The sequence below is a fragment of the Emydura macquarii genome, unplaced genomic scaffold, assembly GCF_026122565.2.
Source record: "Emydura macquarii macquarii isolate MOO-44397 ecotype Brisbane River unplaced genomic scaffold, CSIRO-AGI_Emac_v2 contig_2503, whole genome shotgun sequence".
NCBI lineage: Eukaryota > Metazoa > Chordata > Testudines > Chelidae > Emydura > Emydura macquarii.
Window position 1 is genome coordinate 239793 of NW_027132640.1, and position 24988 is coordinate 264780.

Here is a 24988-nt window from a genome sequence, read left to right on the forward strand (position 1 = left end):
CAGGACGCGGTGACCGTGTAAACCCAATGGAACCAGGGGCCAAAAGATCCCTCACTGGGCTTCCGTGGTGAGCTGCTCCTTCACCAGACATGGGATCCTTGCTCCCAAGGGTGCTTGCTGGATCTCTCAGGAGAGCGTCAGGCTCCCGTGGTGCAGGGCCCACCTGCACGGGACAGGAATGAATTCAACCTTACATAGCTCCGCGGCACGGGCTCATTCCAAGCGGGTGTGGGCCCAGGACCTAGCTGCCTCGGGATAAGCGCTAGGGACTCCCTGCAGCCTGCTTCCCTCAGGATCCGTGGCTCACAGGCATGCGGTGCCGCTCTAACATGGCTCAAGCCCCATCCACACAGGTCAGGCCAGGCCAAGCCGTGTTCTGGCACCGTCCTTGAAATGGCAGAACCTGACTGTGCAGATGCGCAAGATCTGTCCCCTGAGGAAAACGTCCACTCAGCCAGCCCTCTCCCAGCACCTCTTCTCTCCTTCCTCACCCTCCTCCCACCAGCCTGAACCGAATCCCTCCCATTGAACAGATGAGGGAGACTGAGGCACAAAGACGTTAGGAGGCTTGGAAGAGCTTAACTCAGATGCCTGAGAGGGGCCTCCAGCATTTGACTACTTGGCAGAACATGCTAGCTAGCACCGTCCAACTAATACCTCTGGAAGAGTGCAGTGTAGGTAAGGACCATTGCCTTGCCCACGCATTGGCAGCTTTCTAAGCTTTAACTCAACTATTAAAGGCTGCGCTGCCTTGTCCACACTAGACGTATTAGCTAGGATGGGTTAGCTAACACATCCTAACACCACACGTGTTTTCCTAGTCCAGACAAGGCCCTGGATGGTGAAAGGACTTAAGCCGAGTAAGTATTCCAGCTAGACCAGTCAGGGCTACCCTACATAACCCTGCCCCTCTGAAGGAACTGGCCTGATCATATGCTGAACAGCTGCAAAATCCATTGTGGGTGGGGTCTCATTTCAGCATCTCAAATGTTTGGGGGCGGCGGAGTTGGAAAGAGTACCACTACTTTTTTGTTTCAGTCCATTTCGACCCCTGGAGCCTCGTGCATGCTGGGACCAGCCTTTGGGAGTCTGGATGTATTCCTGGTCCAGACCAGCGTGAGCAACAAAGACAAAATGTTAGAGCTGTTATGGCTTTCCCAGCCCATGAAAAATTATGAGGTTTCAGAAATTTTTCCCATCTCAAATTGGATTGAAAACTGAAATTTTGAAAACAATAATCCAAATAAAATGTTGGTCTTGCTCAACCAAAATCATTTTGTTTCAATAATTTCAAAACATTTTGTTTCAATTTCAAGCATATTTTATTTTTATATATATATATATATATATATATATATATATTAGTACTATAATTAACTTACATTTCTAAACAAAAATTTGTTTTGAACCAGAAAGCCAGAATTTTTTGTTTTCAAAATCTTGAAACAAAACATTAAGATAATTTTGAAATCCTTTTTTTTTTTTGAGATGAGAAATTCATCAAAACTGATACTTGCCTGCAAAAGTTTGGTTTTGACACATCAGCATCTTCCAGTAAAAAGAAACTGTTGAAAAATTCCTGCCGGTATTAGCTGTGTCACCTCACTGTTGAGCGCCTTTGATTTGATTTAAGGAGCTCCCGGTAACCTGGGACACCACCCTTGAGAAATGGTCTGACGGACACAGTAGCCCTAGAACATTACAGGATGGCGCATTAGATGCTACCTCCCAGAAGACACGTGGTGGCCATTCAGTTGGGGGGCAAAGGAGGGTACCAAAATAGATCAAGATCGGTTATAGCTGATCATAGGAGCAGGCACCTTGCTGTGAGTGCGGGAGTTAGCTAGGTATGCAGCTGGCGTAGCTGATACGGGGTCTCAGGATAGATCTCCGAAGGAATCAGCTTTCAGGCCAACAAGTGATCGGAAAAAAAGGGCTCCAGCAGCCTGGAGAAGTGGGCAGAGATCCCAAAGACGGTGGCTTCTTGGCTGTCTGCTGCTGAACGTGAGTGGAAGATCTTGATGGTGGGTAGCTGGCTGGAGCAAGGGCGGAGGCAGCAGCATAGCAGGCTGCAAGCTATTTGTCTTCCAGCTGGGAAGCACCTTGCATGCCACTCGGTAAAGCTGGGATATTCAAAGGTAACGAAGGGGAATCGGACGCCTTTGAAGGATGGAATTTCTTTAGTTTGTAACAAACCTGGCCAGGCCGTAATAGCTTCTTTACATCCATTTCTAAGGGTGACGCTTCCTGAGGACGTGCAGGGGAGTTTTTTGTATTCGACATCAGGAGGCGAGTAGAAAAGAAAGTGACAGGGCCTGAATGTAATAAAATAAGGCCTGCCGTTGCCCTTTCCATCGGCAGATCTCAAAGTGCGTCCTGAAGATGGGTAAGCAGCGTTATTAACCCCAAGTCATAGACAGGGAAACAGAGGCACTGAGCGGCCTGTGGATTTCAGATGGGCTGAACACTCAACTACTACTGACTTCAGCCAGCCTGGGGGGAGATCAGCACTTCTGAAAATCAGACCCCACAGGCCCAGATCCTCAATGGTATTTAGGCACCCAACTCCCCTGGATTCAAGGAAACCTTGGAGGATCTGGGTTTAGGGATTTGCCCAAGGGCTTCAGAAAGCCGCCCTGCCTCCCATGTCTGCAAAGTGGGGTGCGCTGCGTGACTGGGCCGGCCCCTCAGGACAGCCAGGTGGAGGCGCTGCAGAGACATGTCCTGAAGCAGCAAGACAGGCAGATCCAAGGGCTCACAATAAAGCCTGCACCTCAGTGTGAAACGCAAAACAGCCAGCTTCCCTGAGCACACGTGCACCTGTGCCCCACACACAGGCATCCCGGCAGCTGCACCGTGTCCCGAGAGGAGCAGAACTCACAGAGGAAAAGGCCCCTGTCTGCCTGCGCTGCTTCCCAACCTCCCTGGGGACTGACAGCCTCATGTCCACACGCTCCATGCCAGGGATGTCTAGAGACTCAGCCCCCTGCCGCCCCCCCCAGCCTCCCATTAGCCACCCGAAAACCCCTATGAGGGAGCCATGCTCTGGAAGCGAAGCAGCGCAGCTAGCACAAGAGGCGCCACAGAGAGCAGAGGACGGGGCAGAGTCCCTGGGTGCCCAGAGCGGCACTGGCAGAGCAGGAGGGAGGGCAAGGCCCAGACAGCCGAGGCATCGCAATGAACACAAATGCACCTTTAACTGGACCTCCCAGAGAGAGCAACAAGCGAACCCCTGGGGCTATTCATGAGGCGGCGAGTGACTGGGAATGAGGGGGCAGTGAGCTATATGGGCCCTTTGGATGGAAGAAAGCGCCCCCCAGGGAGGGGCTGTGGGCCCCAGGGAGGAGAGATCAGGGCATCTGGAAACCGAGCAGGCGTTGAGAGCACCCAAAGGACTGGGCAGTTCTGAGGAACAGTCGCGGTTAGACGCCTGTAGGGAGAGCTGGCCAGGAGCTCCGTGTGGCGCTATGGGGAGGGCAGCGCAGGAAGGCACAGCCGGGGACAGTGGGGATTTGGCGCTTTAAGCCACCCATGTGGCCTGAAGCTCTGGGCGGGCCAAAGGCCTGGTCCCTGATGTGACAGATGGCCCAGAGCCGCTGGGAGTCACAGGAGCCCGGCTGGCTGCCCAAGGGCAGCTCCGTAACCCAGAAGCTCTGGACCCTCCTAGTCCACTCTCTGCACCCGGGCGTGCATCGAGCCCTGCATCCAGCTGCCTCTAGGAACACCCCACGGTGCTGGGCTGCAGCCAGCGAGGGGGCTTTATGGCCACAGTACAGCACATGGGGATAGCCCTGATTTCTAAGCCTGCCTCTGCCACCAACTCGCTCTGTGCCCTTGGCCAGCTCACATCTCTTCTCCGCATCTCAGTTTCCCCATCTGTCCCATGAGGCTACTGGTACCTGCCCACCTCTCTAAGCGCTGGCTTGGAAAGTGCTCGGGTCACTCATTTGGTCTTGGGTCCCATGCCCAGTATGGGGGTTTGGAATGGCAAGCATCCGGCTCCTGCCTGGACCCTCAAGCCGCTTCTGCCCGGTGTGCTGGGCTGCGCCATGCGGCCACCCGGGGTGGGGCTGGAACTCAACAATGCCTGGGAAGGCTTTGCCAGCTCTGTTTGGACGGTCGTCACCTGCATGCCTTAGTGGCTGGCACTGGCCTGGCTGGAGAGCAAACGACTTAATAAAGCTGCCCTGCCCTGCCTGCTTCGGTGAGCTCTGTCAGACAGCAAACCTTGCCGGCAGCATTCAGACCTCCCAGGGAGTGGCGTGCAAGACCCGGGACAACTCACCTTAGCTGGGAGTGCAGCTTAGTTGCCTTGGAGTTGAAATCTTCCCAGATCGGGTAGGAGCTCTGAAACAAGAGGAAGCAGAAAGATGAGCCAACGGAGGAGAGCTGTCAGATCACCCGGTGCGTGCGTAGACTCTCCCCCCTGCCTTCTGCCTCTAAATCCTCACAGATCCCTGGCCATGGGGTTGCTGAACCCACAAGCTTGCAGTTCCAGCTCAGTGTCTGCCCTAACCATTAGGCCACACTGTCTAGGGGGTGGAGTAAAATCCCTGACTCACTGGGCAAAGGCAAGGGTGGTGCTGCGGGGGAATTAGCTCACCCCAAAGCATTGCTTCGATGCCGCAGAACGTGCTGGGGCACCTGCCCTGGGGGGGAAGGAGGGTGGAGGACAGGGAATGGGGGAAGGAAGGTTTGGGAGACAGGGGTGGGGATCATCACAGGCTACAGGGCGACATGAAACTGTTTTTGGTAGCGACGATATTATTTTGTTATTGGAGAAGGACCGATCCCAGAATGCAGGGCATTGAGTGAAGAGGGACTCTGCCAACTCCTCCTCTAGGACCTCCTCTAAACCTGCAGCCTGCCTGCCGCCACACGATGCACGTGTACCTCCGTGCGGACAGGGCCGAATGCTGCCCTCCCCGACACGCCATGGCTACCCTGCTGGGAAGGGACCGGCAGCCAGGAGCGAGACCCCCCAGCGGACGTCCTCTGTGCCATGCTCAAAGAAAACCCTAGTGCAGGGCCCTCCTGGGCGGCTAGGGGGTGTGTGTGGGAGGGGGCTGGGGGCAGGCCAGCCGAGGGCATTCTCTCTCAGCCAGCCAGGAAGCTAGGTTTGTGGCAGAGCCGACCAGTTTGGGGGCTGTTTCCCTTCTCCCCTCCATTCATCATCTGCTCCGTGTAACCCCCATATCACTGGTGCCCCCCGTCTCACCCCAGAGCCATCCCACTTCAGTCCTGGAAGTTACACCAGGGATGACATTTACTCCAGAATCGGATTTCACAAAAAGCCCCGACTCCTGGGGGCGCAGCACAGCTAGAATGCGCCCCCCAGGCCAGGGATCCACACAGACCACGCAGCAGAGCTGGAGGGCTAGGCAGTAGGTGGGTCTGCCTCACAGGCGCCAACAGCAGAGATGGATGCAGGAGGAACAGGGCCTGAAATTGGGATCGATGCTTTTCCATCCCTCCATCTCAGCTTTGCTGTGTCACACTCACTGCAGACATTCAACCATCCTCTCCCCCCCACCAGCAAAGCAGCCATAATCCCGCCGAGCAGCCGGTTCGCAGGGGGGAAGCAGACAGCAGAAGCATTGATTTACAGGGGAGAATACCAGCAAAGATCTCCTCACACATCATCATTAGACCAAGCAGCCCCCTCCTCGGGCTGCAGCTGACCTGCCGGAGCCAGTGTGGGGTGGGTCGTAGAGCATACAGAGCCAAGACACGCCTGTTGTCAAACAACTCACCCAAGCACACACGCTTTGTGCAGAACAAAATTGCCGCTGGCTGATTAATGCTGCGGTCTGAGGTTACAATGCGCTAGCCATAGGTAGAGCGAGGTGGGAAAACATTTCCTCATCCCACTCAAATTTTTGAGGGTTGGAAAATTTTTCCTAGCATGAATCAGGAGGAAAAGGAGGAAATCTAAAGTTTTGCAAACTGAAAACCCTCCGGCAAAAATAAACACAGTTCGTTCGGGTCAATCGCAACGTTTTGCCTCCGTTCTGACCATTTTTTTTTAAAAAGCCATTTTTTACTCCCAGTCACCTACATTTTGAAATTAAAAGTCACTGCGACCAGGAGAACCCTTTGGAAATTGTCCACATGAAACGTTTGGACAATTGCAAAACGGTTTTTCAAAAAGTTTCCCGAGCAGGGAGTGCAAACCGACCCTTTCCCTCAAAATGTTTCGCTTTCTACCCAGAGGCATTTTCAATGCAAAGGCGTTTCTGTTGAAAAATTTCCAAGGGCCCCTATCCACAGGACTTCACTGCCTCGCCCAGCTCCCGTTGAATCCAACGCTCAGCTCCTCTGCGAGCCAGGTCGCATCAGACAGTGCCAGGAGAGGCAGGGCTGGGCGAGCGAATGGCTCAGGTGCTGCCGTGGGCAATGGAGCCTTTGTCTCTAGGTCACCGAGTTCGATCTGCCCCATGTCAGTGAAGCCCAGGGGTCATTCCAGTCGGATGGCTCGCTCCGGGCCTAGAGTGTCCGAAGAGACGTACCAGTCAAGTCCCTTCTCCAGCACTGTAACACTAGCCTTCTAGCCTGCCCAGCCCCAGCCAATCTCCAGCTCCTGCAGGCAGGAATGAGAGGCTGGCGGGTCCACAGCCTGATGCCCCACGAGCAGAGCTACCCTCCATGAACAGAAAGAGGCTGGAGAATGTAAGCAAGGAGTAGACCTAGCACCACACTGGCAGGGAAAGCTCCTGGGAACAGACCCGGGGTTTTAGTCCCTGGCCCCAAGCACAAGACATGGGTACAGGTTACAGCCACGGACGGACAGACGGACACAGAAAGAAAAGCCCCAGGAAGACTGGGATGGCAGGAGGCTCATTTCCTTGACTTCAGCTCAGCAAGTCCAGCCTGAGCCATTGACAGCAACAAGCTGTGCATGGCACATGCCTGTGGACCAGCATGGGACAGGAGGGCTTCTGGGTCTGCAGGGAGCGGCGCCCTGTGTAAACGGGCAGAGCCAAGAGGAGCAGTAGGCGCCTGGCCACCCCTTAGAGAGAGGCCTGCACACACACCAGGGAAAGCTCCTTAGCACTTGTCATCGTCACACGTACTTTATGGCCCACGGCTCCCCCGGGGGGGCAGCCATTAGCCCCATTTTACAGATGAGCAAACTGAGGCAGAGAGAGGGGTTAAGCGACCATCCCCTGACATGCAGGTGGTCACTGTCAGAGCCGGGATTCGAACTCAGGACCGTCGTGGCTCAAGCAACTCTGCTCGTGGTGCCGCAACCCCAGCTGTGCAAAGGTACATGCTACAAACAGCACCGCCACAATGGGCACAAAGTGGGAGCCCTTGGTTGCCGGTTTCACCGGGGAGCCCGAGGTCTGAGTGGACTATGTGGAGACAGAACTATCATGTCACTGCCGTTGTACCTGATTTGGGGATAAACAGGGGACTTCAGCCTCCAGGCCTGTGGAGCTGTCTCTAAATATCCTCCCCTGCCCTCCCCCCGCAATTATTCATCTACAGAAACCAAGAAACATCTGTCCCTGCCTGCACAACCGCAAAAGGGGCTGGTGTCTCAGCCAGCCGTTCCCTGACACTCCTTGGTAGGAAGTGCAGACAGCCCACCTCGCTCAAAACACACACCGCGCAGCATAGCCCACCAAAGCCAGAGCCTCAGACTTCCTGAGCAACCGAGAGGCCTTTCCGTGATTCACCGAATAGATTTGTGGCGAGCTGAGCAGCAGTTTCCATTGATTTAACACTTGTGCATTTTTAATACAACTCGCTGCAGTGTTATCCCTTGTGTCACTATGGGCAGCGCAGCCAGGCACGATAAATTCCCTGAGCAGCTCCGACCACCCTGTGCCTAGCTGCACTCCAGAATCCTGCTGGGAAGACGGCAGCTTCCCTGATGAGGACACATTTGTGCCATAAGGAAGACACTTGAGCAAAGACAATGATATGATCACATGTCTTTGCTTCAATGATCACTCAGGTCTGGAGACTTGAGGCTCCTGACTGATGCTGGCAAAACTTCTGTTGCTCAGGGGTATGAAAAAAACACCCCTGAACGACAAATTTTTCTGGCATAAGAGCGAGTGTGGACAGCGCTATGTCGGCAGGAAACACACTACCGCCGTGCGTTTATGATGTTGGCAGGAGAGCTCTCTTCCACCTACAAAGCGTGGCCACACAAGGGCTCTTACAGCGACACCACGGTACCAATGCAGCCATGCCACTATCAATTTGAAGCGTAGACTAGCCCCATGTAAAAAGCCGCAAAGGTCATTAATTAAATCTAATTAACACCAAGAATTACATTCAACAGGGCAATGACTGGAGCCCAGCACAAAGGTTTGGATGCAGAGCTGGACTGTCCCAAAGCTTGGGGGGGTTGGACCCAGGTTTTGGTTCAGGCCCATTGCTAATACAGGTGGACTGGCTCTCGACCACTGAAGCATCTCGCCAAGAATTAAAATGGAACAGCGTAGCTGACAAGGGGAATCCAATGCAGGGACGCGTTCGCCCAGCCCAGGGATAGAACTCACGGCCCCTGATCAGAACGAGCAACTCGCCGCTGCCGGGACTGCAATGTCCCTTCTAAGCGAAATCCTCCAGATCACCTAACATGAAGGGCACGGCACCAATTGGCTACTGTAATTCCACTGCGGTAGGGCCTCGAGGCCTCAGCACGGTTGGGGTCCCATTGTGGAAACAGACTGTCCCAGCCCCAAAGTGCTGCCATCAGTCTGATATCTACCCTCGCACCGCTAAGCCTGGGATGGCTGGTTGGCTGCACATCCACAGTAAGACCGCAATACTATCAGCCACATCTGCTTTGTCATAAACCCATTCCGGCAACAACAATTATTAAATGAATCTCTCTCTCTCTCTCTCTCACTCACAGACTCACAGGTTTGCCAACCCCAGGCGTTCAAATATCAGGATCCAGGCCCCCAAAAGATCATGAGATCGGCTCAAAAACAAAGGCTTTTTGTTTTAAATTGATTTTAAACACTTATAAACGTCGGTTATTTTTGCTTCCCTTCCCATGTGGAGCTGAGGTCACCCGAGGGGCGCATTTCCCAGCTTTCCCCTGCAGCCATGAGGGCCAAAAAACCAAAACCTGGGGTTCTCATGAACCCCTGAATGGGGACATAAGAGCACGTTGCCCATCAGGCAAGAGTTGGCAGTAATGGACACATCTCATTAGTATCACCATTGTTATCTGCAGTACAGTGTTACTGTAGTTCCCCGGTGCTGTACAGAGACGCAGCACAAAGACACCGTCCTTGCCCTGAAGAGTGTCCAGTCTCGGGAAGAGCTCACACGGGAACCTTAGGCCTCAATCCTGATAGGCACTGCCATTTAGGACTGCATTGGAAACCTGGGTTTACGGCTGCAGGACCGGGAACTCACTGCCGCGCTCACACATCCATGCAGCACAGTGCAGACCTTCTGGCTCAGGGTTGCCGCCTGAGCTGTGTCCACACTGCAAAAGTGATGGGGCTTGGAAAGCGGGACCCAGTTCACAGCAGAACTTGGACCCTCTCACAGGGTCCCAGGACCTGGGTCCTGAATAATTGCTGACCCAAGTCAGACTGATTTGTGTGTGGACGGAAAGGAGGCTTGGGCTCAAACGTGAGTCAGAGCCCAAGCTTAGCATGCAGCACAGACATAGCACTAGGTGCCTAACTCCCTTGGATTTCAATGGGAGTTAGGTGCCTCAATACCATTGAGGGACTGGGCCCTTACTCCTCAACTTCCCCACATGAGCTAAAGACGAAATCCCGCAGGTGGCAGCAGTAGAACAGCCTTTATCTTGTTTGGGGGCCAAAACACTAGGGGGCGACAATCTCATACAGCAAGCACAACACCAGTGCATTACACTCCCACGGCCCTTCCACGAAGCTAAAATCCAGCTTGTCTTCCTCGAGCTAGCCCACTGGGGTGTCTGCAATATCTGTGTACTTCCAGAGCAGTGGATGAGATTTCAGCAGGGTTATTTTCTTGAATACAAACCCAATCTAATTATTAAAAAAAAAAAAAAAAAAAAAAAAAAAAAGTCCATGGACAGAGAATAAGAAAGAACATAGAGAACCTCTCTCTTGCCCGCAGCGCCGCCAATGGAAAATGTTTTCCAAGCCTTTCCATGGAGAGTCAGTGGCTCTTTATGCATCTCATGGAATATTCCACCAATTCTCTGCATATTTTGTTTTTAAATCAATCTAATTAAGGTAAAAACACAAAACAAACAATTCTCTCTCTCCTAGTGACAGCCACAAAGCTGGCAAGGGCAGTGGTGCTGGGGGAAAAACAAATGAGCATACTCTTCAGCAATGGTCTAAACCCAAATAGATCTCCTTGGAAAACAGAATCCCGGGCAGGTCTGCTGCATGCCAGAAAGCAAAGGCACCAGAGGTTGGCTCTGATGACTGGTTGTCGACTGTGCAATATTTGGAAAAAGAGAGCTTATGTCAGCCAGGAAACAGGCTGTGCCGAAACACTGGTTTTGGGGGGGGAGAAAAATATCTAACAGTACGGTCAAAAAACCCAAGCGCTAAGACGTGTGAAAGTAATTCTATCTGTTCTAAGGGGTTGGGAAGCTAGGCCGTGTCTCACAAGAGCTGTTAATTATAGCACTTCTAGATCTCTTTTGTCTATTGAACTCCAAGCATTTCCCAGAGTCCCATTCCTGTTTTACAAATGGGGAAATCGAGGCACGGAGAGGGGACATGATTGGCTCAAGGTTGCACAGTGGGACAGTTGCAGAAAGAACCCAGGTGTCCTGCGTCTCAGTGCAAAGAGGATCGATGCTGCCACTCGTCCTGCAGCTCCCGCCATTGGGTGCCAAAGGACTTGTTTAAAAAAACCAAATGGGGAGGGGGAAATCCTCTCTGGCTAGCTCGTAACCCCCCTTGCAGCGTACGGGGGCAGGGCAGGGCAGGGCCGCAGGCTTGCCCCACGTCCACGTGCCCTTTCCAGGCGCATTACCAGTCCCCCCTGACCGGATACACTGGAAAGGGAGTTGATCTCTTGCTCCTTCCCAGCTTCAAGCGGCCATGGTTTTCCAAAGGCTCATTCAGCCCGGCCTGCGCTGGGCCCGTGGGGCGCACTGAGCCGCCTGGCCCTGAATGAGGCACTTGTGCAGGGCACAGACGCATCTCTCTCTGCACAGCCCTTTCCTCGCTGCCAAGGGGCAAACAGTGACTCTTTCATCTACAGCTCCTGGCGGGTCTCGCATCTGCGGTCAGCGCTCTGGAGCGCGGGAAAGTCTTTTCCTGGGGGGGAGTCATGCAGTCACAGCAGCTGCCACGGCCCCCGGGAAAGGCCAGCGGGTGACAGGATTGCACCGGATGAGAGGCGGGGGGCATTTCACTCCAGGATTGGCCCCCAACTGCTAGGAAACAGGCCTGTAAGTGACAGCTAGGAATAAGGAGCCTGCCCTGACGGCCAATGGACCCTGCCCGCCGGGCACCCTCCCAGGAGCTGAGCATGCGCAGGAGCTCGCAGGATCGGGCCCCCAACACAGGCCCGCTCGCTTTGGCTTTTCCCATCTCCGCTAATCCCCTGAAGTGTGAAAACAGGAAGCACAGAGCTGAGCTGTACTCTGCGACTAATCCCTTCCCCCCCCACCCTGGGGCTGGGCGGGGGTTGGAGCTGGCTCACCCATGCATTCTGGGACCCAAACGGAGGGGCCCCACTCAGAATTCACAGCCTGGGCAAGGGGTCGGGGGCCTCTCCACTGGGGGGGACTTGTCCCCTACCAAGCAGCCTGCTGCGAGGGGAGGAAATAGCTTCGAAGTCCATGGAAACACTGATGCAGCAATGGGGAAGTGCAGCACGCTGGTAAACAACGCACGTTGCCTGTGTGGGACGATGCACAAACCCATGGCAGTCACTGGTTAAGCCCAGTTTTGTCTCAGTGACAACAGCTCCCCCAGGCCAGGAAAGGACAGAGTCACACTAGGACGTGCGAGGCACCGAGTGCCCTCGGGGGCTCGCCAGCCCTCCCCTGCGATGTAATGCAACCCAGCACCTTCTCCGCGCACTCGCTGTAAATGCAGAGCGACCCTGGGGCCTTCACTGAGACTCTTCTCCATTGAACTTGCCGGGCCAGCCCTACCTCGGCTCAGCCATCAGGCAGACCGGCGAGCTGACTGCTGGCCAGAAAACATTGCCGTGCTGGACATCCAGGAGAGCCGGCGCCAGCCACGTGGCCGTCTGAGAGCCTCCCGGCCCGCCAGGGCATCCAGGCGGCTCACGCAACAGCCATTTTGCATCATCCTTCGCTCATCTGGGAAGCAAGTTGCTGCTCTTCATACATCTCTGGCGGGGCCAGATTACCCAGCCCACTCACCCGCATGTACGATCTTGGGCTCATCCTGGCCGCAGGCAGAAAACCAGCCCTCTGCTCTCCTCTCACTGGAGGGGCCATCATTTGGGACACCTGAGTGGCTGTCTGTCTGCCCAGGGCCATGGCGCTCTCAGCCACAGGTCCGGCTGGCCTTCAACATGTGGTTGGGGGGCTCTGTCCCAGGAAGGCTGAGCTTCGGTCACTCATTTCTCCGCGGCGAGCCATGCCAGGCTTGTGAAATCAATCAACACGTGATATCATGGACACACCCATCTCCGGCCCCGGCCAAGGATCAGCATGGGGCACGTTTTATCCCAGCGTTTTCCCAGCTGGCCTGGGGAGTATTTTTGCTCATCCACATGGCCTGTGAGAGACCTGGCAGTGCTGGCCGTGACACAGCACCGCCAGCAAGCCAGCCAGGCGCGGCAGTGTGCAGGAAATGGCTCTCCTTTGGTGCCCAGATACCGTGATGAGGGGCACGTGTGGACAGCGGCAGATCAGATTGCGCCAGCTTGGATTTCAGCCAAAAGGGCAGCCATTCGTGCGGACCTGCGAGCAGCCTCCTCTGGAAACGCTGTGCCACGGCTGCCGGAAACCGCCTGGCTCAGGGAAGCTAGAGCCAATTCAAATCTGGCTCAGATGGGAGGGACTGAGAGCGGCGGCCAGCCGACGGCTGTTCGGTGACCCGCGGGCCGGAGGCTGGTCTGGTTTCCAGCTAGACCAGCGGCACCCTTGCTTTGCAGGTCCTGCGTGGGCTCTGCAGATGGCTGTTTTCACAGGGGGGCTCCCTCTGTGCCAGGGTGAGGCGCTGTTGGGGAAAACGCCCCTCCCCTCCGCCCATGCCTGGCAGAGCTGTGACATTTGGTGTAGCTCCACAGCCATGCTCACTTGGTAATGAGCTAGCTGGCAGATCTGCAGACAACTGGCATTTAAGCACAGGCTTCTCTTTGCGGGCAAGGCCCCCTGCCCCACGCAGCGGGGGCTAGGTTTTGTTGGGGACAGGGTGTCTGAAGGTGCTGAGTGGTTGGGAGGCCGTGTATGTCTAGGGACTGTTGGGGGGCTGCTGGGACCCCCTGGGTGCACGGGGCTGTTTGAGGCGTGTGTGGTGGCTAGGTGGGGAGCTGCTGGGAGCCTTGGTGGATAGGGGCTGTCTGGGGGGTGCCGGTTGCTCCCTGTGGTGGGTGAGAGCTGGGGCAGCGAGGTAAATGGGTGGATGCTGTTTGGGGGATGCTGGTGGCCTCTCTGCAGAGCTGGGGTCTGTGGGGGAGGGAAGCTGGCTGGGAAGCTGGGGCAACTCCCTCGCCTGTCCCTGCCAGCCAGCTGAGCTCTGGCATGGTCAGTCCAGAGCTGAGACACGCCAGCCCCCTGGCAGTGGGAGAAGCCGTCACAGACCCTGCCTGCTTCCCAGCGCGGTGACAAGGATCCGGGCGAGCTGCGGGGAGGGCGACGGGCTGCGAGGTGCACAAGTGCCATGCAAGCCGCAGCCCAGCCGGCACTACACCTGGAGACACATCAGCCTTTGGCTCCCAGGCTGCGAGCTGGCTCCTTCGGCAAGCACTGACGCCACTCAGCCAGCTTCAGAAAATCCCCACAAGGCTGAGTGCGGCCCTGGAGCCAGGCAGCGGAACAGCCTGGCAAGGGTTAACTAAGACAGCATCCCCGACTCAGGTCCGGAGGGTGATTCAGCCGCCAGGGCCCCCTCAGTTCCCTGCCCTGCGGACATCTCTGCAATCTGGGCTGAGAGTCAGCAAACTCAGCTCCCCAGGCCCCCGAGGAGCCGACAACGCATACGAGGCCAGATCAGGGGGACTGCTGCGGTCTCTGATCTAGAGTTTCAGGCTCCCCCCAGTCCCAGCCAATTTTCTGGGATTCGGGGGCGGATTCCTAACTGCTTCGACCAGGGTGCAAATCCCACCCAAGCGAGGGAACGTGCAGCAAAGCCGCCCCTTCCGCGTCCTCTGCTCACCTTGCCGGGGCTGCAGAAAAGGAGACCAAATGATGGAGACATGGAGCGCACCCCAGAGAGCCGGCAAACCAGACGCTGCTCCTGAAGGCTACAAGCCATGAACATGAGATGTTGCACATAGAGGGGAGTTGGGATCTTCTTGTTACTAAGGGCAGCGGCCTCAAGATTTGCCACCAACAATTCGCTCTGCTTTGTTTTCTACTCCGTCCTGCTTGTCCAAAAGCTGCTTCCTCTGCTAAGAAGTGTCATAATTCAATCTCCCCGAGAGGGAGCTCAAACCACTCTGGCCCCACTACACTTGCGGGGTGGGATGGAGTGACCCTAACGCTGTCCTACAGACGCACAGGAGGATTCCCTGGTGTGTGGAGACTAATAGCTGGCATAGCTGACCCTATGCCAGTACCTCCTGGGCAAACCCCATCCCGTGAAGGAGACGTGTTTGCAGGCGGGCTGGCATGCACAGCAACTCTGGTGCAGCTCACTAGCCCCAGAGGCCAGCGGAAGATAGAGCAGCCCGGAGGCGGCTATGACTTGCCTGGAGTGGGGAGAGGGGCAGCACAGTTTGACCCCATAGCCAGCCTCAGGATTGGAGCCACCAATGGATCACTGAAGAAAGCAGAAAGGCCCAGCCTTTTCGGCTCAACGGGCTGAGCGAGGTAGCTGGCTGGACAAGTCGAAGGCTGAACTGAGAGGTGCCGGCGGGAGAAGAATCCCAGGTGGGGAGCTGGCGGGGGGGCCCAGGGGAGGTGGCGGTGCCAACACACACACAAATACAAAAGGTGCATCTTTAAAAAGTGTAAAGCTGCCAGAGGCAGAAGGCTGCTACTGGGCCTTCACCCCTCCCTGGGATTCCTGGCTTCCCTGAGGTGGAGGGAAGAGGCAGTAAAGCGAGGGGCAGCGGGACAAGATTAAGCCAGGACAATTGAAGCGGTACAGCTGTGCTCTTGGCTCTGTGTGTGTCTGGCCCCAAAGGCCCCCCCGCCAGTGCTCTCCAAAAGGAAGTGGGGGCAGCAACGTCCCAGAGGCATTTCAGAGAGGGCTGGGGGAACAGAAGACTTGCATAAGGAACAGTCCTGCCCTGGCGCCGTGGGGCTCGGGACAATTTAAGAGCACCCTAGAAATAGAGGCTGTAGAAAGCTTTGGGCGGGCAGGACTCCGCCATCCCTCGTGCTCTCCCCCATTTGACCTAAATGTCCCAAATGACGGGGATCCCGTCATGTCCCCGTCTCCACCCAGAGGTTGACAAGTCCTCAGCTCACATGATGGTGATCAGGCCCCCTGCTTAGCCCTCGCTCAGACAAGCTGGGCACATGAAGGGATTAAAAGAACTCGATCTCTATGAACAGGTTTTCACCATTCCCCACCCACGATTCAGCTGTTGATGGCAGTGCCACGATACTGCCAGGCAGGCTATTCCTGGGGCATCTCCGACCCGGCCAGGCACAGCGAGGGCTAGCCCAGGGGAGGGCAAAGACATTCACAGAAGCATCTTGGTTTTGGGATTCTTCACAGCCCTCCTGAGCTTTACGCGCTGCCTCCCCACCAGCGGGGCCCAGGGAATCGGGGACTGGGGGCAGCATCACTGACTCGCTGTGAGCAAAAATATGCCGCGACTCAGTTTCCCCATCAGCAGTAGAGGGATAATGCCATTTGCTGGCTGACATAAAGCGCTGGCAGATTGGTGGCTGGAATGAGATCTATGGAGGTGGTGTAGTCTGGTAGGCAGGGCACTGGACTGGGAGTCAGGAGAGATGCCTCTGTTCCTGGTTTAGGCCTGTGACCTTGAGCAAGTCCCCGGCATCTCTGCTTCCCCTCTATTCAGACAGTAAGGCCCAGCCGCTCAATGCTCTGTAGGTATGTAACTCCCACGGAGATCAGTCACTGGGAGTGATGGGATGGGACGTGTCCTCTGTAGCATGGGGCATGGCTCACTTGAAGGTGCAGAGAATCCACCAGCAAGTCTTTAAACCAGAATTTGAGGACTTCAATAACTCAGTCACAGGTCAGGGGTCTACTGCGGGGGGGGGGGGGGGGAGGTTCTGCAGCCTGCGTTCTGCCGGAGGTCAGACTAGATGATCATATCGGTCCCTTCTGACCTTACAGTCTATTAACACCTATAGACCATCTAGACCTAAGCTCTTTGAGGCAGGGGCTCTCTCTCACTATACGTTTGTACAGCTCCTAGCACAGAGGGGTTTGGTTTGGGTTGGAGACTCTAGGAATGACTGTCACACAAACAATTCATAATAATCGAGTGCCAAGCGCAGGAGGCCCAGGTCAGAGAGAGGAGGGAACGGGAGACGGACCTGTTGGGCGAAGCAGGAACGGCAGTTGTCAAGAATACTACACACCTCTGGGTAGGGAGGACAAATTGGGCTGGCTCTAAAAGGGCCACGTGTTATCACAGAGATGGAAGAATGGAGACAAAGGGACCTGGAGAAATCTGGCTAAGTCCTGCACAATGCAATTTAATGGGGGGGAAATGCAAGCCAGGTGAAGACTGGGGTGGAAAGTAGGGTCGCAAGAGAGTGACCAGGAAAGAGATGGAGGAGGAGAGGCTGGGAACATGCAAACCAGGCTGCAGGCAGGAAGGCAAGCACACAGCCAGCCGTGGCCGTAGCTGGGGGGGACCGTGTCGAGGGCTGTGGGGGGAGTAATGGGCAGAGCAGTGGGACTGAAGGAGTGGGCCAGGGTGGAGGTATGTCCCCACTAGAAAACAGGGCACTCTGGAAGGCAGGTGATCCAGACACAGAGGAGCCAAACCAAAGCACAAAGCAGTCTGGGTCACAGCCCTGGACACGGCCGGAAATACTAGAGCAAAGGACCGGACACTGAAGTGACTCTGTCCCAGGCTGGCCATCCTCACAGCCTCTGGATCTCTCCCCGGTTTGCAATGAAGTGCGGATGCTCACGCGCAGGCTGGAACACACCAAATCTGCAAGCACGGGTCCACGGCCTGAGGTTTCCAATGCCGTACCCCCATGGGGGTGGGGTCCATCTCCACTCCCCCTCGCTGGCTTTGGGCCCAGAGCAGCAAGACCCTTCTGCACTAGGCACACAGCACGCCTAGCATAGGACTGGACCTGGGGGTATGTCTACACAGCATTGGAAACCCAGTGTGGGGTTTGCAGGCTCACTGTTCCCCAGCCCGCGCTAGAGCGTCCGTACTGCATTGCAAACCTGGGTGTGTGGTTCCTGGGCCTGGCTCTCACAGCCGGGCCAACACGTCCCCACTGTGCTACGCAGACTGCCTGGCTCGGGTTTGTGGCTTGAGCCACGTCCAGACAGGGCTGGGACCCAAATCAGTGGGATAGGGGCTGAGACGCACCCCGCAGGCCTGGGTTTGCTGACCCGCATCTGGCCACTCTGCGGGAGGCTGAGCGTAAAGACAAACCCCGAGCCGTGCGGAGGGACCCTTACACCCCCACCAAACCGAGAGCACAAAGGGAGATGAGAAGGGACTGTGCAGAGGTGAAGGGACGTGCCTGGTGGGGTGCTTAGCTCCCAGCACAGACTGAGGACCCCATGGCAAGTGCGCAGCAATCAGAGCAGAGCTTACAAACGGCTCCACGTTAGCCCAGCTGAAAGCGTTCGTGCAACCACTGGGGCTCTCCCCTCAAGCCTCAGGATCCAATCCAGCCACACACGGGAATCACTGCACCCCGAACAGCAGCCGGGGAGCTCAATGACAGTCGTCCATCACCGCTGGTGACCAATCAGATCACACATGCAAATCTCTGCTTCCTGATTGCCCCGTCCGAGGCAAATACTGCCTTTTGCATCCTCCTCCAGGGCTTCCTCGCCTGGTCAGGATATTCAAGGGGTGGCAGCCCATGAAAGCTTATGCCCGCAGAAATTTGTTAGTCTTTAAGGTGCGACAGGACTCTTGTTAATTTTGCTGTATACAGACTAACACGGCTACTCCTCTGGAACTTTTCACCATGCGAAACAAAGATTCTTGCTCCTGGAAAAGTCCTGGCCCTAAAGGGACACTTCCAGCTGTCACTCTTCAGCCCGGCTGGACCCATTATAACGCTGACGCTAGCCTCACGCTCTAATGAACGCCGCATTCCCACGGAAGCAGGTCACGGACCTCAGCTTGGCAGGGGTCCATTATTTGCCTCCTGGGCTAATGAACCTTCACGTTCAACTCCGCAGAAGAAACCAGCTGCATACTCAGCAGAAACGGCCACTGCCAAGCAGCGCCCGGGGAAGCCGGACGGTCCCCGACTTTCATCCAGCTGTCGCAGCTCGACCCGGTTCGTGGCGACTGGACAGTGTGAAAACGCCCGTGCAGCGGTTATTGGCACTCAGTGTGCGGCACGCTAATCGGAGCGCTGAGATTTGCATCTTGGATGGCTGTTAATTGCAACGCGGTTAGCAACTGTACAATAGACAAATCCCCACACTCTTCTCATTAAAGGCACACCAATTGCAGAGTCTGTGCAAGACGTAAATCCCAGGGCCCTGGTGGTGCAGTTAGTAGCCAATCAGACTGCCAGGGTTTGCCAGTTGCTGTATCCACACAGTGTGCAAATCCTGGCACACTCGCCGTCCCCCTATGCCCACAACAAACATGGCTGCCATCCAGCTGACAGCAGAGAGAACCTCTCATTTGAAATGACGCGTCTCCAAAAAATGTAATCAGGGAGACATTTTGAGATAGCAATAAAATTAACAGTGTCCCCAGGGCAGGTCCTGTCTATGAGGAGGTCATTTCGCCCGATCACAGTGATTATCTTGTAAAGAGAAAGCACCCTGCCATTTTCACTCTCTGTGTACAGCTCTCTGGATTCAGAGCTGCCCTGCTGACATGACCACAGCAGCAAAACTCTTTGTTCTGAAGGGGGCAGCTGGTTATAAAACAAAACAATCCTACAAATAGCCTGCAAAAGCCAGGGAAGTGGCATCTATTTTCCATAGCTGACATAGGACTGATCAGACATGAACCATCAGCATGATCTAGTGGCTAAGGCATTGGAGTGGGCCTGGGAAGGCCTGAGTTCTATTCCAGGCATGTGACATCACTGCTCTGTGCCTCAGTTTCCCTTGCCAGCCTTTGACTATCTATCGAGTGAATGCGAGACAGACCCTACCCCAGAGAGCTTACAGAGCATTTACACAGCACCTAGCACTACGCGACCCTGGTCTCTGGAGAAGCCGCTTGTGGCTATTATAATACCAGCGCTAACAGGAGCAGGGCATCTCTCAGCCAGGCATGAAATGTCTGCGCCTCTCCCGGGGTTAGAGTGGCAATGCCCAGAGGCAGCCCCAGCTCTTGCGGCTTCCCCCACCTGCTGCTGCGGTGCCTGGGTTAAAGAGGATCCTGCCATGGGCAAAGGGGCAGGATGGCTGGGAACTAGCCTGTGGGAGGGGCGGGGGCTGCGGAGCCGGGCTGCCCTCCAGCTTCAGGAGACGATTTTCCATCGTCTCGCACGCAGACTGCGTGCCCATACCTCAATATAGCCTGGAGGGGGTGGGGGGGTTTATGGGGTGTGCACACGTGGCCAGAAAGTTGACTTTTCCCTCAGGCGCGGTATAAACAACAGCAGGGCTAGCCAGCCGGCCGGGCTAACACAGCCCCACACACCCACGTGCTACAGGGTCAACGGACGCCGCTCTACACACATGCCAGGCCAGGGAGCGAACCACGGTGTACTTGCTGCCCGCCTGTCGAGCGTGTGCATATGGGCCTGGTGCTACTGCACAGCCAAATCAGCCGTGCGTGTGCAAACACCTGCGGTGCAGTCTCTGCGTTCTAGGGGCCTGCCAGTTGTAATGAGAGGGGAACAGACGATCTGGCATGGGACGTCTGATCCCATAAGGAGCCCGCCTCACCAGAGCAACCAGCTAGTCACAGCCTAGCTGACTTGCAGAGCCCCAGGTATGGGAGCTGGAAAACGCCCGCTCACGAGAGCCTGGAGTCTGCACCCTTCACGCCAACGCAGGCTGGCCCCAGCACCCAGTGCTTGGCCCCGGCAGGCGAGAAAGGACTCAGGCACTGAGCCTGCCACCACAGCCCTTCGCAGTTTTTTGCACGCTCTGCTAGACAGCAAAGCTCGTCGGGCGCTGTTTCCAGATCTTGAGACTGTTTCCCTTTGCTCCCTTTCAGCCTGTGACCCTGTGGGGTGCCCTGGGGCCCGGCCCAGTCACAACCAAGGCACTGAGAGGGTGATACTGCCCGGGCCCCAGGGAGGTGCAAATAAGCAGGTGACCCCGCACGGCCCTGCAGCAACCCTCCTTCCCATGGGGCGCAGACCCTGTGTGTCCCCAGCGCTAGGACTCCAGGAGCGCAGCTGGTGCGGCCTGGCGCTCGGAGAGGAGTGGGAGCCCACTGGAGGGCTGGATGCGGGGCAGGGCCCCCAAGAGGCAGGCGGTTGCAGCCGTTACGGGGGGCCACCGCATGTTGCGTGTGGGACAGTGTCTGTATGAAGGGATGCTGCGATGCAAGGCCAGGCACCGAGGGAGCCCTGTGGGCCCTGCATGCCCCAGGGAGCCTGCGGCACTGAGCCCTCCCCCCAGGACCCATCCTCGCCCCGCTTGGGGCTGTGCAGGCAGCCAGCAGCTGCCCCACGGGCTATTCGGGCCTTCCCTGCTCTTTGGGCTGGCGCCATCCCCCGTGGAGAGACGTCCGAGGTGCCCAGGAGAAAGGGTGGCCAGACCCTGCCGGGAGGTGGATCCTGCTCCCAGACTTGGACCAAGTGGGGACTGGACACATGGGGTGGGACAGGGCCGAGGAGGCACAGGTGCCTCATTGGCTGAGACACTGCGCACCCGGCGGCTGGGCTGCCAGGATCCAGGCTGCTGCTGCGTGGAGCTGGAGGCGGATCTCCCTCGCTGCAGTGCTCCCCACCGTCGTCTTCCTCAGGCCTTCCCCGCTCTGCCCCAGACCTCCCCCACCTCTCTCCTCTCCCTGGTCCCCTGTGCTGCCCTGTGACCTCCCGCTGCCCGCCCTGAGTCCTGGCACAGCCAGGGCCAGCCTGGGTGCTTCCTGAGCCCTGTCTCTCTCTCCTGCCTGGGTCTCCGCTCCCTCACTAGCCCAGACAGGCCCCCACCACTCACTGGGAAGCCAGGTCACTTCCCCATGGAGGACGATGGCTCTCGAGGGGCCAGATCCTGCCACACTGCAAGCAGGACGTAAGGGAAGGGCACCAGCTTCAGCACAGCAGCTGGGCACTCGGCCCTGCATCTCCATAGCAGGAGAGCCGCCTTTCTCCCCCGCCCCTCGCCCCCGAGTCCGGACTGGGGGAGAGAAGGGAATCACGTGCATTCCCCTGCTCCATTTCCTCTAAGACCCTCGGGAACTTGGCACCTTCCAACTGGTCGCCACGTTTCTTGTGGTAGCCCTGAGGAGATCTCGGGGGCAGCTCCGAGCCATTCCTCACAGGCTTCCCTTGGGGCGTTCTTGCTAGAAATACCCCGGGCCCTGGGGATAGAGGAGAGCAGGCCCCCACCTCCCTTCCCTGCACTCATGGGCTCCGTCGCCTTTGGCAGGAGCTGTTCCTCGGTCCTCCAGAGCGCCCAGGCTCCTCGGTACAGGCCCCAGCACTGGCCTTCTTCAGCGGCGGGGCCTATCTCTGTCTGGCCAGCCCTGCTCTGCAAGGCGACTTGGTGTAAATGGCTCCAGCGGCTCCATGTTCATTTGCCCTCCGTGCCTCCAGAGCCGAAGATACAGAAGAAGCTGGTTCTCCCACTTGCCAGCCCTGCCAGCTCCACCTGGCCGCCGAGACACCCTGGGAGTTTTCCTGCTCATCCACCGGCACCTACAGACCTGGCCATGCGGGACAGTTATCCCCTCTGCCAGCTGGGCGTCTCAGGGCTGTGCCATCAGTTACCGGGTGTAACCAATCAGCCCCCAGTAGACGGCTCGGGTGAGGCTGCAGTCCAGCCTGAATTCAGTTCAGCCCCCCAGTTGGCTCCTGCAGGGCTGGCTGGCATCGCATGCAGGAGGCTGGACGGGCTCACAGCAGACTGATCCCCACCGCACGGGCCGCAGGGAGCCACGTCCCAGGGACGAGTGCCCCAGGGCCTGTCTGCAGGGCAGAGCTGCTGTGTCTGCACCAGGACTGGCCGGGTGCCCCTCAGCCCCACGTCCCAAAGCCCAGCCTGGATCCACGGGCAGCGTGGGGGAACGAGCCCAGCAGAGGCAGACGGTGGCTGGCTGAGCGGATGTCCTGTGAGGCTGGTACAGTTGCCTGCAGGGCCTGGTCTCATGGGTCCAAGCCCGGGGCTCTTCCCCAGCGTAATGGCAGAGGGTGCAGCCAATTCCTGACCCTGCCAGGCAGCCTTGCCAGTCATTCATCCCCTGCTAGACAGCAAGGAGCCCCTCAGGGCGGAGGGCAGGGGCTGGAGGCAGAAGAAGGCAGGCTGTACTGCTCATCAGGCTGCAGGGACAGAGGAGCACAGACCATGGCTGGGGGCGAGGGGGAAGAGAGCATGAGGTCCAGGCCGGCAGAACCTCTTTCCCACAAACACACTGTGAAGGCATCCCAGGCCGTTTGCTCAGCCCATCCACCCCATAGCTCCCAGCAAGGCCAAGCGAGCCAGGAACAGGGGAGGGAGAAGACCAATGTGGGGCTGTGCCCCTTCCTTGTTCAGCGAGTTGGAGCCACTGAGGCAGGAGCTAGCTGGACGACTCGCAGCCAGGCTGGCCATTTCCACTGTCCTAACTTTGAAAACGGCCGGATGCCAGGCTGGCCTGCCCTGGGGGCAGCGGCTGGGCATGGGAATGGTTGAGACCCGGCCCTGCCCCGGGCACTTGAGAATTTTATGGGCAGACATGAACATTTGGCTCCCTAAAGCCCTGTGTTCTCAGGGAGCCTCGACCCGCCAGTGTGGAAATAAACCACCACTTCACCGGCCCCATTTGCCGCTGCTCCCGGCCAGGGGCTCCCTGCGCCCAGCACCTGGCATGGGTGCACAAGAGCCGGGGACGCTGCGCCCCAGGTGCTGCAGGTCTCAGTGGGGTTCTCCCAGCCCCCTATGACCTGTGCTCCTTCTCTCTGACATGGGAAGCTGCAGTTGTGCCCAAGGCGATCCCTTGCACAAGGTGCCTCTGGAGCATGAGGCGGGCAGCCTGCAAACCGCATGCAAGGAAATCCGTCCACCCCCGAAGGAGTTAAATCCCCATCTCCGTCTCCGCCAGCCTTTATATATTTATTTTCCCTCCTGCCTTGCAGTGACAGCATTGTCTGGGCTCAGGGCTGCAGGGGGCGGGGGGGACGCTCGCCTCCAAACATCCCAGCAGATGATCAGAAATCCATGACCACCAGCTCCTTTGAAGGGAAATTAGAGACTCACGGAAATGGGGGGCTGCCAAGGGCCTGGAGAATTCACCCAGGCCAGCCCCAGCTGAGGCGGGACCAACTAAACCTAGAAATTTGCCCATCCATTCTTTCTTTTCACACCAAACCAGCTATAAAACCTGATGTTGAATTTCCTTCCTTCTTCCCCCCCAATTTCCCCTCGAGTCCATTGAAAAAAAAAACACGTCTTAGGTGGCTACATGGCACCAGCCCCTGTTATATGGTAAATCGAACCATCCAGGCAATGGGAGAATGGAGGGTTTTTTCTAAAGGAAGTGCTCAGGGTTCAGTATAAACAGCGACCACCAGCGAGGCAATGCAGGGCAAGGAAAGGCAACCCCGGCTGGAAGTAGTTTAGCTGTGGGGCAGGCGGGGGAGGGAATGGTTCAGGCAGCGAAAAAAGGAGAGGCAGTAAAAGCAGAGGGTGCAGAGCACCCCACCACAGCTCGGCTCTCCCAGCAGCCTGGCTGCACAGCTTGTCATTCAATAGCCTTTACTGGTTTCCCAGCACCGCAAACCCACCCCCTGCAGCCTCTCTCCCAGGGATCCGGGAGGCAGAAGGGCTGGCAGGCTGTGTGTGTGTCTGTCGGGGCGGATCTTACCTTCATGTCATTGATGATGGCTTGGAAAAGGCCCCCCAGGGCCCCGCACTCCTTCTCCACGGTCTCCATAGTCCGCAAATCCCAGCGGCCCCAGCCGGGGAGAAAACAGGCAGCGACGGAGCGATCCAGGGAAGGGAAAAATCCACCAGGAAACGGGGCAAATTCCAGGCGCGTTTCGGCTTCCAGCCCCTTCGCTCCACTTCGGGACCAGACAGAACAAAAAGCCAGGCAGGGCCAACCCAGCAACCCTGCCACAGCCAGGCACGCGGGACCGGAGAGAAAAATGCGCTAGCTCGTCAGCGAACCGGCGTGACTTCGAATCTCCACGTCAGTTTCAGCGGCGGGCGGCTGCGCCTGGCTCCGGAGCCGGGGATCTTCCGTCGCCTGGAGCCATGCCGGGGGCTGGTCCCGGAGGAGCCGGGGAGGTTAAATGTCCCTCCCGCTGGACCCCACTGCACAGACCCACAAACAACCCCGCCCCCCGCAGCCGGGGACTCGGCGCCGCGCCGCGATGCAGAACCGGCCGCGGCACCCTACGCTGGCGGCTCCAGCTCCGGATCCGCAGCGACTCAGCGAGCGAGGGCAGCAAACACGCCGGGGGCGGGGCTGGGCGGGTCCCACGGAGCCGAGCCGGGCCGGGCCGGGCCGGGAGGGGCGGGGCCGAGCCGGGGGCGGGGCGGCGGGAGATGCCCTTTCCCCGGGCTCCTGCGGCCTTTGAAATTCGAGCCCGGGTCGGGGCAGCCTCGCGGGGCGGGGACGGGATCCTTGTCATGGCATCACCCCGATGTGT

General features: G+C 57.3%; 1 protein-coding gene across 6 annotated transcripts in view; it reads right to left on the reverse strand.

Annotated features, from left to right (window-relative positions):
• Positions 1-24736, reverse strand: part of MTSS2 (MTSS I-BAR domain containing 2) — an 80828-nt gene extending 56092 nt beyond the window's left edge. For all 6 annotated transcript variants that reach the window (XM_067563480.1, XM_067563482.1, XM_067563481.1 and 3 more), the window contains exons 1-2: positions 24199-24736; positions 4286-4347 (exon numbers count right to left, since the gene is read on the reverse strand). In XM_067563480.1, the coding sequence (XP_067419581.1) occupies positions 4286-4347; positions 24199-24267 (131 nt within the window). In that variant the 5' untranslated portion in view covers positions 24268-24736. The remainder of the gene's footprint in view (positions 1-4285; positions 4348-24198) is intronic.
• Positions 24737-24988: the final 252 nt, after the last annotated feature.